The 12,964-nt window shown below is 39.0% G+C and overlaps 1 protein-coding gene across 1 annotated transcript in view; it reads left to right on the top strand.

The window, feature by feature from the left end:
- Window positions 1-12,964, top strand: part of LOC109541573 (adenosine receptor A2b-like) — a 184,470-nt gene that overhangs the window by 167,062 nt on the left and 4,444 nt on the right. Inside the window, exons 3-5 of the mRNA XM_019910453.2 lie at window positions 4,581-4,666; window positions 4,733-5,062; window positions 10,040-10,134. Of these exons, the coding sequence (XP_019766012.2) occupies window positions 4,591-4,666; window positions 4,733-5,062; window positions 10,040-10,134 (501 nt within the window). The 5' untranslated portion in view covers window positions 4,581-4,590. The remainder of the gene's footprint in view (window positions 1-4,580; window positions 4,667-4,732; window positions 5,063-10,039; window positions 10,135-12,964) is intronic.

The raw sequence follows: 12,964 nt of genomic DNA, 5'->3' as shown, positions 1-12,964 counted from the left end.
ATGTTCACCTATGTATATTCCCAGGATATTCCCGCAATGTTCTGTATATTTTTTGAACATTCTGGGATATTCATAGAATATCAAATGCTATCTGGGTATGATATAGTAAAATCAAAAATTAAAAGCAGCAAATTTTAGAACGAGTACAACTTCTGTAGATTTGGGTGTACGTTCTCGTGGAAATAAAACTCATTGAGATACATCCCCAAAAAATGATTTATTTGTAGATTAAAATTACATTCCCACAGAAAGCGCTAAGATTGTGAAACATGCGCATTCCATTTTAACCAAAGTTATGGGAACTTATTCGTTCCCATCTGACCTTGCATTTTTGAAATAATTAATATGTTGCACCTTTAGATTTAAATCAGCATTTTTTTTTAATATCTCAATTTTGAGTCATTAGCTATTGAAATGAAAACAAACATATTGTAACCAATAAAATCCTACCTAATGTGCCGTGTCCTTTCAGAAAGTTGGTTACCAACAATGCTAGCCGTACTTGATCCACGGCAGCTCTAAAAAGTGTGTGTGAATTCGTTTTGTACTAGTCGCGCAGATTTTTCAGCCATGACGTTTTCCTCCTGCCTGGTCCGCGACTGCTGTTTTACACTGCAAGATGTTTTGTGAGAGTGAGAGTGTGGAGAGGATCTCAGTGGTTTTATTTAAGCGGTGTAGTATTGCCACGTTGGTGATTCTTTCAGACCACGTGACTCTTAGCAGTCTCCTGTAGGCCCACATCTCGAACGCTTCAAGTCAGCTTTCTTCGTTTTTGTTGATGGTCCAAGCCTCAACTCCGTACAGTAGTGTATAGTATATCCGCCAGGACCTCATGTTTAACCCGGTCGAAGGCCTTTTGAAAGTCTATGAAGTAGGCATAAACATCAGCCGACATGTCACGGCTTCTCTGAGCGAGGACATTAATGTCAAAAAGTGATTTTCTCGTGCCATTACGGAACCCAAATTGCGTTTCACTTCCAAATTGCGATAATCCTCACACTTTGCATACAGCCGACCATGATTGATTTTCATAAATATCTTCAACAGATGGTTCATTAAATTCATRTTCACACCCAATCTACGGGTACGTTAAAAACTAGCATCATTTTAATATTGAGCATCAACATACTTAAGCTACCTTAACCTAATCTAACTTAACCYAATACATCCTCTCTTGCTTCCTAAACTAACTTATATCTACTCCATGGTCCTCGATGTGGTGGAGGAACTGGTTATAGCTTTTGGTCTTATTCTTAMGCTGTGTCCGCAGGGAGAGGTCTGCTATCACTCCGRAACTTTTTGATGCAAGAATGCCTGTTGGTGGGATTCTTGTTTTGTCGGACCTTATCCAGGAACTTTGACGTTAAGTTCCAGATGTGGTCCAGCAGGTCTTCTGTCCTCAGGTCTTGTCTCAGCGTGCTGTTTCTAACATAGTAGCGAGCCTGTGCTACAATTGTGGCTGCCAACTGGTCGTGCAATACTAGACATTTGCCATAGATAATCTCAAGATATGTTATGTTGGACCTCCGTGGTAGCTTTTGTCCTCCTAGTTCTAGTAGGCTTGGACATAGTTGCCTTCCGGCTGCCTTCTTCTCCGGGCTGAATTCCATTTCCAATCCCTGCTCCATTCCTGGATCTTGACGAGATGTGTTGGAGTTTGGCTGTCATTCCAGGACCTTTTTCGTTTCTTTTATTTCGTCGTCAGAATGTCTGCCATATAGATGTTGAAAATTAGGGGACCTACCTAACATGGACCCCTGAGGTACTCCTGACATCACCGATCTGATCGTTGACATCTGATCATCGGCTTTGACTTGGAAGCTGTGTCCAGACAAGTAGCTGCGGATTAGCTGGATTAGTTCTCCGGAAACCCCGCCCTGATCATCTTGGCAATTAGGCCCTGACTCCTTTGCCATATCCAGAAAGGATACACCTCACCATGAGTTTGCTCAGTGTAGGCAGTAGACTGATGGGCCTGTAGGACGTAAGCAGCTTCCTGTGCTTGCCTTTTTACTTCCAATGCCATTATTGCCTTCTTCCAGGTGGTCGGAAAATATTGAAGGTTCATCATTCGATTTGCCACTGTGGTAAGGTCCTCAATATAGCTGTTTGCGGTAGCGTTTTGAGGACTTCGTTTGTAATTCCATCGTCCGGGGGTCTTTTTTCTTTTGGTTTTCTTGTTGATATCCTAGATGATCTCTTTGGTGACTCTTTTGGATCTGGTGGCTGCCAGTTTTGGAGGTGAGCGGCTACCAACGCATTGACTATCCTTTCTTTCTGGGTTTTCCCAGATCTGGAGCTCTAGGTGGGTGGCAAAGAGATCGGCTTTTTCCTTGGGATCCACAGTGGTGATGTCGTTTTCTTGGATTGGTGCTATTCACTTACTTGGGCCTGCTGTGAGGACCTGACCAGCTTCCAGATTTCTTTTCTTGACTCATCAGCCTCTATTTCGTGCATGCGATCTTCCCAGAAACGCGATCGAAGGATTTTCATGTCTTCCTTGATCGCATTCTACAGTCGGTTGGATTGTCTCTTCAGGTGTGAATCTTATGTTCTCATGGCTCTGTGTCTTGTCCGGTATCTCTCTCTGATTTTGGCTTTTAACCAGGGAGGAATTTTGTCCATTTCGACTATCGGAACTACGGATAGATTTGTTGAAACTGCCGGGCGTTGTTAATATCACTGGTGAGTCTTTCGGCTGCCTGGTCCAGGTGCTCCTTTATTGTGAGCTGATGAATCCTGCTGGCGCTGCCCTATGTTCTCTGGAAAGCCTGCCTGAAGGTGGTCCTTCTAGTCGCAGTGGAACTGTTGACGTCGTTTGGTTCAATGTGCATGAGAATCGGCAAATGATCCGAAGACAGTTTCTGCAGTACTTCGGGGTTAGACAGCCTTCATGCGTTCTTCTACAGGAATATGTCCAAAATCTCATCTTTGCCATTATATGCGAAGAGGGTTGGCTCTAGAGGTGCGGCTATGTCCAATATTGCATTTCTGAGTTCGTTTGATAGCATGATGCCTCCAGGAGTGTGTAGTTGCAATCTGGGAAAATCCTTCGAACAGCTTCGTGACTCAACGAAGCGCGTGGACTGACGTATATAGATATAATTTCAAATGATCAGTGTAGGCAAATGCTATAGATTCGATAGCAGGAATTAGATGAAATTTTCTTGATGACTTAACACTGTTGGTATACTCCTGCAGCAAAAACTCAATCTACACTACGTTTTTTATTTTCTATTATGCCGAAACCTATCGCAGGGTTACAAACTATGAGCTACTAAAATGCTGAAAATAAACCCTAGTATTTATTTTATACTTGTAGTTGCAATTTCGTTGAGAATTGGGGTTCAAAATATTTTAACACACCTTTTAATCTTCCTAATTGTTATTAAACTTGATAGGTATAAATTTTGTTTTTCGTAATCCGCAATCTCAATAAATGCTGTAATTTAATTTTTCCATCAAGAAAAAGTTTCTTCAAACACGTTTTTTTCACTTTTGCAGTCACTGCTTTGTTTGCGTTCCGATCATATTTTCCCGACGACATGGTCTTATAGCTTTCTCCCCTGTCCCTTTTTACTTGCTGTACAGTCCTTTTCCAACCATTCATATCAAGTTTGCTTTTTCTAACACCCGCCATTTTTGTCTCTTGTTTTTCTACTTGTTCTACTCGTTAGACGACTTTGGCGAAGATAGTAAAAGTGAATAGTAAAACACGACCTTTACGTACGACCTTCCTGCCGGCGAGACTAGGTAATACATGAGTAGGAGTAGGGACATAACAAACACACTCGTTATATCGTAAACAAAAATGGCCGTATAACGGCTGCAAATAAGGGATGTGGTCGGCATGGTTAAAAAGTAAAATTGTTTGTGGTGCAAGAACGGGATAAGTATCACGACACATATACCAATTTTGCTTCAGGACATCGTAAGGGATAACAATTGGCGGGGTTTCCACTAAGTTTTTAAGCTGAGTTCATTGACGTAGCAATGGCGAAGTTGCCTTTTTCCATATAGTACAGAATTACAAAATTTTAGAAGCCTAAAACCAGCTCAGAAAGTTGAACAAACATATTCAGAGACAATGTAGACAGGATAAAAACCACCGTAACCAACACTCATGACCTTACATAAAACTGTGTGCTTAAGATCACAAGCTTGAAGTGAAAACTTAAACAAAGGGGGAAGGCAGCAATAAATAATTTTCTGAAATAAATAGAAACATTTCTATTTTCACAAAGTAAAATAACATTTACAATATACAGGGTGATTCACGGTCGATGGCGTATTAGACGTTTAAGGAGAACGCGCAGCACGATATCTCTTCAAATTGGTACCACGAAGTTAGCGGTTATGCTCTATCGACATAAAATATTTGCAGCAATGCGAGGTTACCGAGTACCTCTAAAAGTACATACAACTTTTATTTTTTACATGGGACACCCTGTATATTATTGAACGCATAGATTGGCTTTTTAAATAAGACTATTTTTGCTAAACGATCTCTATATCTATCTCGTTATAATCCTCGTTAGCTCAACCTGCAACAAACTCGACTAATATATATTTCGTTCCAGGTAACCAAACATGATAACCAGGATAAACAGAACATACAGTAGTGCAACTAGTGAGCCTACCACGACTGAGTTCTTCTTTGATCTAAGTAAGCCTACCTCCGTTAATAAAGTATCCGTTCGGCTTTCACATTACAAAATGTTTATGTTTTCAGATGAAATGTTGCAAATGAACGAAAGCCTAAACAACTCAGAACTTCCCTTTTGCGATGGTAGTGACAGAGTACAATATGAACGAAAATATCTCATACTGCCAATTTTGCTAATCAGTTGCTTCATTGCTATGGTCGTTAATATCATTGTCATATCCAGCGCGTACTGGATTCGTTGTTCGATGACCCCCAATCTTAAGATCAGTTTAAGCTTGGCAGCCGCCGATGCCACCAGTTCTACTATGTATGGACTTTTACTGCTGATCTCGGAGTATGGCTTCAGCTTGGGCATGATTCCTTGCCTCATAGACCTACTACGACTAAGTGGAATTGGTAAGTAAAGTACTAAAAGTTAAGAAATGTAGGTAGCGTAAAGTGTAGGTAGCGTAAAGTCCACAAAAAATCTGAAAGGGTCAGGAGCACTTGTTTGAATGAGTCAAGCACCGGGTTCAAGTGTCAGTATTTTTTAATTATTTAAAATATGAGAATTAGTTCGGTTGATTCTCAGGACAAACGTTTCTTGAGAAATGATAACGAAGAACAGAGATTCCTCACTATCAGCGAAGATTGAGCAGCTAATGGGACATGCTCTAGGCGTGCCCGGGTAGAACGGCCGCCTATAGTTTGGGCCCTTTGCCGGTATGTTGAATTTTTGCGTCAGCACCTGATTGGTCGTCTTTCACATAAAACTAAATTGTTGCTCACAATGTCACGAAGCAGCTGGCCGTTTTTTGGCCTACATTTTCAGAATTATTCAGCCTATGTCAAACATCTTAGGTTCAAACTGGCGGTTGGTATAGGCAGTACCTGCTTTGGTCAGTTATATTAAAAATCTAGTGTGACGGTTTAATTATAATCATCATTCAGCTCTCTGTGTCCACTGTTGGACATAAGCCTCTCCCATTTCTGCCAATTTTCTCCTACCTTGAGCTTTCTGTATTAAGTTACCTGCACATCTCTTTAGACCGTCTGTCCAGCGTGTAGCGGGATTTTTCCTTGCTTCTCTTGTCCAAGCGCGGTCTACACTCGAGCAGCCGTTTCGTCCATCTCCCGTATGTCGCTCGTGTCACATGTCCAGTCTACGTCCACTTGATTTTGCAATTTTGACAAAAAAGACTTCTTCGTAAGTCTTTATTTCTTATATTCTCCGGTAGTAACACTCAAAACATGGACATTTCCACCTTGTGCTGTGTTACTTTAAGCTTATTAGCACTTGTGGTTAGTCTTAAGGTCACCGTTCTCTTCAGACATTGTTTTATGTGGTTTTTAAAGGCTTCCGAACGCTTTCCATGGGCTGCCCAACATGGTCTATCTCTTATTTTCGTAACGCACGTTTGGTTGTCTCTTGAGATTTGGATTTCATGGCCAAGATAATTGTGGTTGATCAACAGAGCCCCCTTTCATCACCAATCGAAATTTGCTCACTGAGAACCAAATTTGCCATACACTTTGATTTTGGGATATTCATTCTTAAACCTATCTCAGCGCAAACTTTTGTAGTTCTTGTAAGGTATATTTAATCTCTTCAATGTTATCTGAGAGCGAGACTGTGTCATCCGCAAAACTTAGATTTGTTTGGTTTGGACCATCTATATTTCAGTCTTTGCTTTCCCAATGGAGTTTTGAAAAAAGCAGGTTCCAATGTGATAGGCTCTGCTACATACGAATGAAGACACTTAATTGGTTACATACCCTTATTATCATTATATGCTCCTACAGAAGACAAGGACAAAGTCACTAAGGACTCCTTCTGCAACTTGCTTGAAAGAACAGTAGAAAGCCTGCCCAAACAGGGGTTGATATTACTATGCAGGGATTTCACTGCAAAAATAGATAACGAGTCAACTTTAAGGCCGACAACAGGTCAACATAGCCTTCAAAATATCTTAAACGACAATGGACAAAGACTAAGAGAATTAGCATCAGCTCATAGCTTGCTAATAAAGTCCACAACGTTCGCTCATAAAAACATCCGTAAATAAACCTGGGTATCCAATGACCATGTGACCTGTAACCAGATTGACCATGTCGTGGTGGACGCCAGGCATGGAAAGAGTATCCTAGATGTAAGAAGCCTTAGAGGAGTACACGGAGATCTAGAAGTAGATACAGATGATTTTCTGGCAAAAGCCAAACTCCAAATCGTCATATCGAGTAACAAAACCAAAAACTAACCAAACCACAAAATGGAAATTGAAAAACTACAGAATCGAGCAGAACAACAAAAAGACGAACAAGAACTAGAACAGAAACTCATTGAGAATGAAAATCGCAAATTGGATGTTGAAGGTTTGTGGAATTATATTGAACAAAAGATAAAAAAGACGTCTTAATGTATAGGGCAATAAAAAACGAAAAACAAGGGTATCAGCCCAGGTCTACTTCAGTTTTTCTTGGAATTTCGTAATCTTCGACCAGTTCAATGTTTCTAGCTCCTTAGGCATATGCGGTTGGGCTCGAAAGAACAATTTCTTCATTTCCACATCTTAATACTCTTTGAGGTATGTCCAAGATAAAACGTTGATTTTCCATTAGGTTTGGCCCAGTTGAACATTATCCATACTATCTGCAACAAGAACCAGGTGGGTAAAGGTAATACTGCCCAAAGTAAAAGTTGCCAAATGCGTACCTTTCATGGGTCTATTTTCTCCATTTGCTGATTCATCATAGTTCATTCCGGTATTTCTTCTTTCACTCGAATGGCGGCAATTAATAAGTACATCAGGTCTTACGATGGTGTGAGTTGAGCCAGTATCCAAAATCATCTCATTTTCTCGGCCACATATTGTCCCTGGTACTATTAAGCTGGATCCAGTGTTCTTGAGCCGAGAAATCGTAACCTTGATAGTAGATGGTGGGGCTTGGTAGCACCTAGCCAGCTTTCGCCCCTCAAAGCTGACTATTTTGGAGTTTTCCTGCTATCTTCATGGAGAAGCGGTTCTTCGTTCAAAATTTCCGGTTTTGAAATTTCGGCAATATTTTTGAATATGGCCTTCTTCACCGCAAGTCCAACAGGTTGGCTTCTCTCTTAGTTTTTGACGTCCCTCGAAGTCGCTTGGTCTTTGTTGATTATTGTCACCTAACTTTTTAAAGACTCTGATTTCGAACTTCCTCTCTCTCATTATCATATCATCATTTTTTTTATAAATTTTGCTTGTCCTGGTTCCTCGCAGTCGTCATCACATCTAGTACACCTAACACTTGACAAAGATCTGGTGGCGTTCTTGGCAGCTTCATATTCTAAAGCACGAGCAAGTGTTTGTAAAAGGTCTTTAGCGTGGTTGACACGTAGGTGCGTTGATATTTCCGAATCATGAATTCGATTAACAAATGCTTCGACTGCTAGCTCTTGAACTTTCTCCTCAAGTAGTGATGGAAATGCTAACCTGACTAGACGTAGAATATCCGCTTCAAATACTTGCATGGTTTCACTGTTCTTTTGTCGACTGCTTCTAAGCTGGGTTTTGTAGACTTCTTTCAAGTGTGTGTCACCATACCTCATTTGGAAAATTTGGAGCATGGCCGAATAGTTCTTACGGTCATCTTGTCGTATTGCTCTTAAAATTTCCGTTGCTTCGCCTCGTAGGGAAATAATAAGTGATGTTGCCTTCTCCTGATCATTCCACCCGTTAAATACTGCAGCGGCTTCAAATTGGCATAAATATGTGGACCATGCGACTTTACCATAGAATGTTGGCGGCTTGAAGCTTTCGGCTCAATTTTTATTGTATCAGATTCTGCATTGTGCCTGGTTACTTCTTGTCTAATTTTGATTATTTCTTCTTCCACATGTGCGTAAAGTCGGCAGATATTTTCATCAACTTTGTCTTGAAACTTGATGTTTTCATTTCTAACATCGTTCTGAAACTTCGTATTGTTTTCTTTCAGAACATTCTGGAACTTAACACTGTTTTCCTCAATGTTCTTTAGTTTGTCTTCAACGGTTGTCTTTAGGTTCAGGTCATTTTGTCATTCATTTTTTCTATTTTTTCGTCCATTTTACTACGGTTGTCGCTCATTTTGTCTTAAATCTGCATGAGCAGTGCAATCAAACTAGGGTTCTCCATTGCAGGGACTTCGTTCTTTGATTTACTTCTTGTTGCCATCAAAATTCAACTTCGATTCTGGTAAATCCCATTTCTGACACCAAATGTACCGTGGATGGCCGGGTATCAAACTCTTTCTTCAAATTCCAACTTTTATTCAACTCGGTATAACTTTAATTACGGAACAGGAACAAACTAACTTCAAAATTAACGTCAACTTCACAATCAATAACAATAACAAACGTAAAACTCGGAGTTCCGACTCGCGGGGTTTAACCTCTTCTTAACTCGGTCGCTGCTCTGACTTCACTGACTCCTCTGGTTCTCGTCGCCACTTATATAGTTTCCTCCAGGTAACCCAGACGGTTCTCGAAATCTCCAGCCCAGGTGCTAAATTTCCCGCTTGTCAGTGTCATGTTTGACAGTAAATGGGGCGCAAATGGGGCTCCCATTTACTGAAATACTATGAATTTCGATATCCAGATTACAAACGTGAGTACCCCAGGCCATTTCCGTTACAGTATGTTATTGTCTCTCTTATTTTCTTTGCTTTTGTTTGTCCATGGTTACCGGAGTTCTTAATAATTGCGAAGGAACAGGTATTTGTATAATAATAATTAGGTAGATTACCTTGAAAAACAATGTTGCCATCTTTCTGATCCAATTTTTTGCAAATATCTGAGTTTTTAATAACAATTATTTTTTTAGCAATTTCTTCTGTACTCCCAAAACACGCCCAGACTTCCAGAGGAATGACGCCAATTTTTAATCACCCTTTGTACAACTATAAGACTACATTTCCATAAAACTATGTTTCTATGTATTTATAAATATTTTATAAGCTAAGGACACCATAAACTTTAGCAGCGTATGTCAACAATAACGATTATTCCAAACCGCTTAATCAGAAATGTTTGCCACACAGATGCAGTAACAATTTAATAGTACTACTTACTTCTTTTTTCTACTACTACTTACTTCTTTTTGTACTACTACATTTGATAATATACAGTTATTCAGTCATGTCAATATTGAATAAAATTCAGTTAGGTGAAGCACTTTCCATTTCATATCTGGAGCTCGTCTATTGAAAACTCGATTATACTTAAACTACTTTGATACAAGTGCGGGGCAAGAAAATTGAAGAGCCTTTCGCATAGCAAAAAGCTGTAAATAATGCATGACGAAATGTACTTCAGCCAATTGGTTTATGGAATTTACTCACTTTTTTGCAATTATTATAAAAAGTGTATATTTTTTTCAGTCATTACGGTGGTCCATCTTCTAGCTTTAAGCCTCAATCACTACATTGGAATATTGAAGCCACTTCATTATAATTCTATAGTGACCAGTAGAAAGGTGGGTTCTATGATATTTACACTGTAAGTTATGACTTAGATTCAATCACGCAATTCTGCTTCACTGTATCTAGATAAACATACATATAATGGCGGTGTTTCGACCTTTCTTTGACGCCTTAGTCTGAACCAAAGACATTAATAAATAGGTAAAGCTAGTCAATCATACATTTCGATTTGTTTGAGAGCAACATTGAATTATATCAATCGGCGATTTATCAACGCAAAATAGGGGGAAGGGATAAAAGTACTAGGTACCGATCGATATACAGGGTTTCCCGGAATATGTGGGCATACTCTCGGATTATGGGCCGTTAAAAAGCAAGTTTGTAAGAAAAAATCCATAGGGAGTTATACGCCTACGGAGTTACAAGCCTCTAGCTGAGAATCGATTTTTTTTTAAATAACATTGCTCCCTCTGAAAAAGGGCCCATGAAAACCTTTTTAGCATATCGAACAAAGCACAATAATAGCCAATTTTCCCTTTTACAATGAAGATACGAAAATAATGTATTTGGGTAGCTTAAACTTTAAACCAAAAAAGACATTCTTGATTCATATCGATAAACAGAATGATTTTCGAGGAAAAAATATGTTTATTGATTACGGATTTTAATGGATGCACTGGTGGGCTGTGTTTGCTGTTATTTATTAGTTGTTTTTTTAACGTGCGAAATTAAGGTAAAAATTATTCGTCACTGTCTTTCAGTTAGCGATAGAGAGTTTACCAAAGATGACTAGAAATCCATCGGACATTCAGATCTTGTCGAAAAAAGTGCCGAATGCATATGGTACGTTTTCAGCTATTCTATGGGTCCAATAATTTCGCCATCTATTGGACATCCGAAATACGGGTATTTGAAAGACGTCGGAGCGCAGATATTTTTTTCTTAACCGTCCGCACCAGTCCTGGCTGATTGCGCTTGCGCGTATCACTGCCGCGTTGCAACACGGTTTCTTGTGGATTCTTGCACGTTTTTAGTTCAGTGACTGTTGCTGAAATTCATGCTTATTTCATTGTTAGTGATTATACAATTAGCTCCCGCAGTAAAGATTTGGATTCTTGGAGTTTTAATAGTCATGGATGTTTGAGAGTTTGGAGTCTTGTTTGTTTTTTATTGTTTTCTGCTTTCTAAAATAATGAACATATATATTTAATTGTTGTCTATGACCTTCACTTTAATTATATACAAGTATATGCCTGTGAAAAATCAGAACAGTATGCACCATAACATTTTTTCTCCTATAAGATTGCATCTTAAACACGAACAAACATTAACCAGAAATAATTCACTAAAAAAAAGTAAACGGCTATGGTGCGCGTTGAAGTACCATGCGTTTCGTCCCGGGCATACCTATTGGACTCGTCAGAAAGGCTTAGGTAGGCCCTACCTTAGACGTCAGATACTGTATTGGAAGTTGTATTTGAACGGGAACGGCGCAGATGTTATTGGGTGGGATATAGTTGGCATTTCGATTGGAGCTGCTACTTGAGAAGTGGATAGAGTTTGCCACACGACTTTCTCTGAGGTTAGGCGTCGCTATTCGAGTAAGGCCAGGCGGTTAAAAACCAAGTATGTGCATAGCGGCAATATGGTAGTGAGCCGCGCAAGCGCAATCAGCCAGGACTGGTGCGGACGGTTAAGAAAAAATATCTGTCGTCGGAGCATTGACAGGGGACCAGTGACATGCAAAGTTAACATCAATGGGCGTAATTTCTACATGTGCTATTCAATAACAACATGGAGAAAGTAAAATTACTATTTATTCGAATGAATCAAAACCGCCATATTTCGATCGAACGTACAAGTGCGTAAACGAAAATGTGACAAGTTGAACGGGTCACTGACACTATAAAGTATTTTCATTAAAATGTAACAGACATGCTTTTTTAATTAATTACGTAGGTTTATCGACAACTATTGATCATAATTTAAAGATTACTTACAATTTGTAAATTATAACTTCTTCTCTCTTTTTCGCAATTTCTTCTTAAATAGCGCAAATGTCAAACAAAATATGCTATTTATACAAACCATACCGTGGAAGGAGCGCTTAAATTTTTGACACTGATTGTTTCACTTGTTCATTCTTACAAAAGTAAGTACGCTTTTGAAAAATTACAAACGTCAAAACGTGACAATTTCAAAAATGGCATTGACATCAAATTTAAAATGTGAAGTTGATGCCTTTTATTTTGGGCTATTCGTGTTGATTATAACTTATATGTTTTTATTCGGATGTATTTCATTCGAATAAAAAATATTGTTCAATACGAGGGCAAAAATCCGTTTTTCGCCCTTGCATCGAAAACTATTATTATTTCTCTGGATAACAAGCAGTAAATTATTCGATTACAGGCATCATCGTGAGATAATAAAGGTAAAGGTCATAACTAATGATAATCTTACTGCCTTAATGTTAATAGTGGTGTGAAGGAAATCTAGTATGTACATTTTTTAGGTAAGCCACTAGTGTGATAACTAAAAGAAATGCCGCCCCTTTGTCGATACAGTAATAATAACGCCGGAAAAGTAAACGGCGGGTATCCAAAACAGTGATATTAGGAAATATACTGGCACGAAATGCAAATATTGGTGGCGTCATACACTGAATCATATAAAAAAAAACAAAAAATGATCTAGATTCCGTTATAAAGCAATTAGTTAGATTCAGATCGAATTGATAGAAAACATTAACGGCAATATGCACATTTAAAGAGTCGGTGGCTTTCATTGTAATAATAAAAGAAAATATTGATCATCCTCATATTGAGGACGAAGAACATCTCGACTTTTACAAACTATTATAGAGAGAGCAACTTTTGGCTG

Source organism: Dendroctonus ponderosae, unplaced genomic scaffold, assembly GCF_020466585.1.
Source record: "Dendroctonus ponderosae isolate FM_Combo_2020 unplaced genomic scaffold, Dpon_F_20191213v2 Dpon_F_20191213_1, whole genome shotgun sequence".
Lineage (NCBI taxonomy): Eukaryota > Metazoa > Arthropoda > Insecta > Coleoptera > Curculionidae > Dendroctonus > Dendroctonus ponderosae.
Note: the sequence above shows the minus strand (reverse complement) of the source record. Positions and strands in the feature narration are given on the sequence as shown.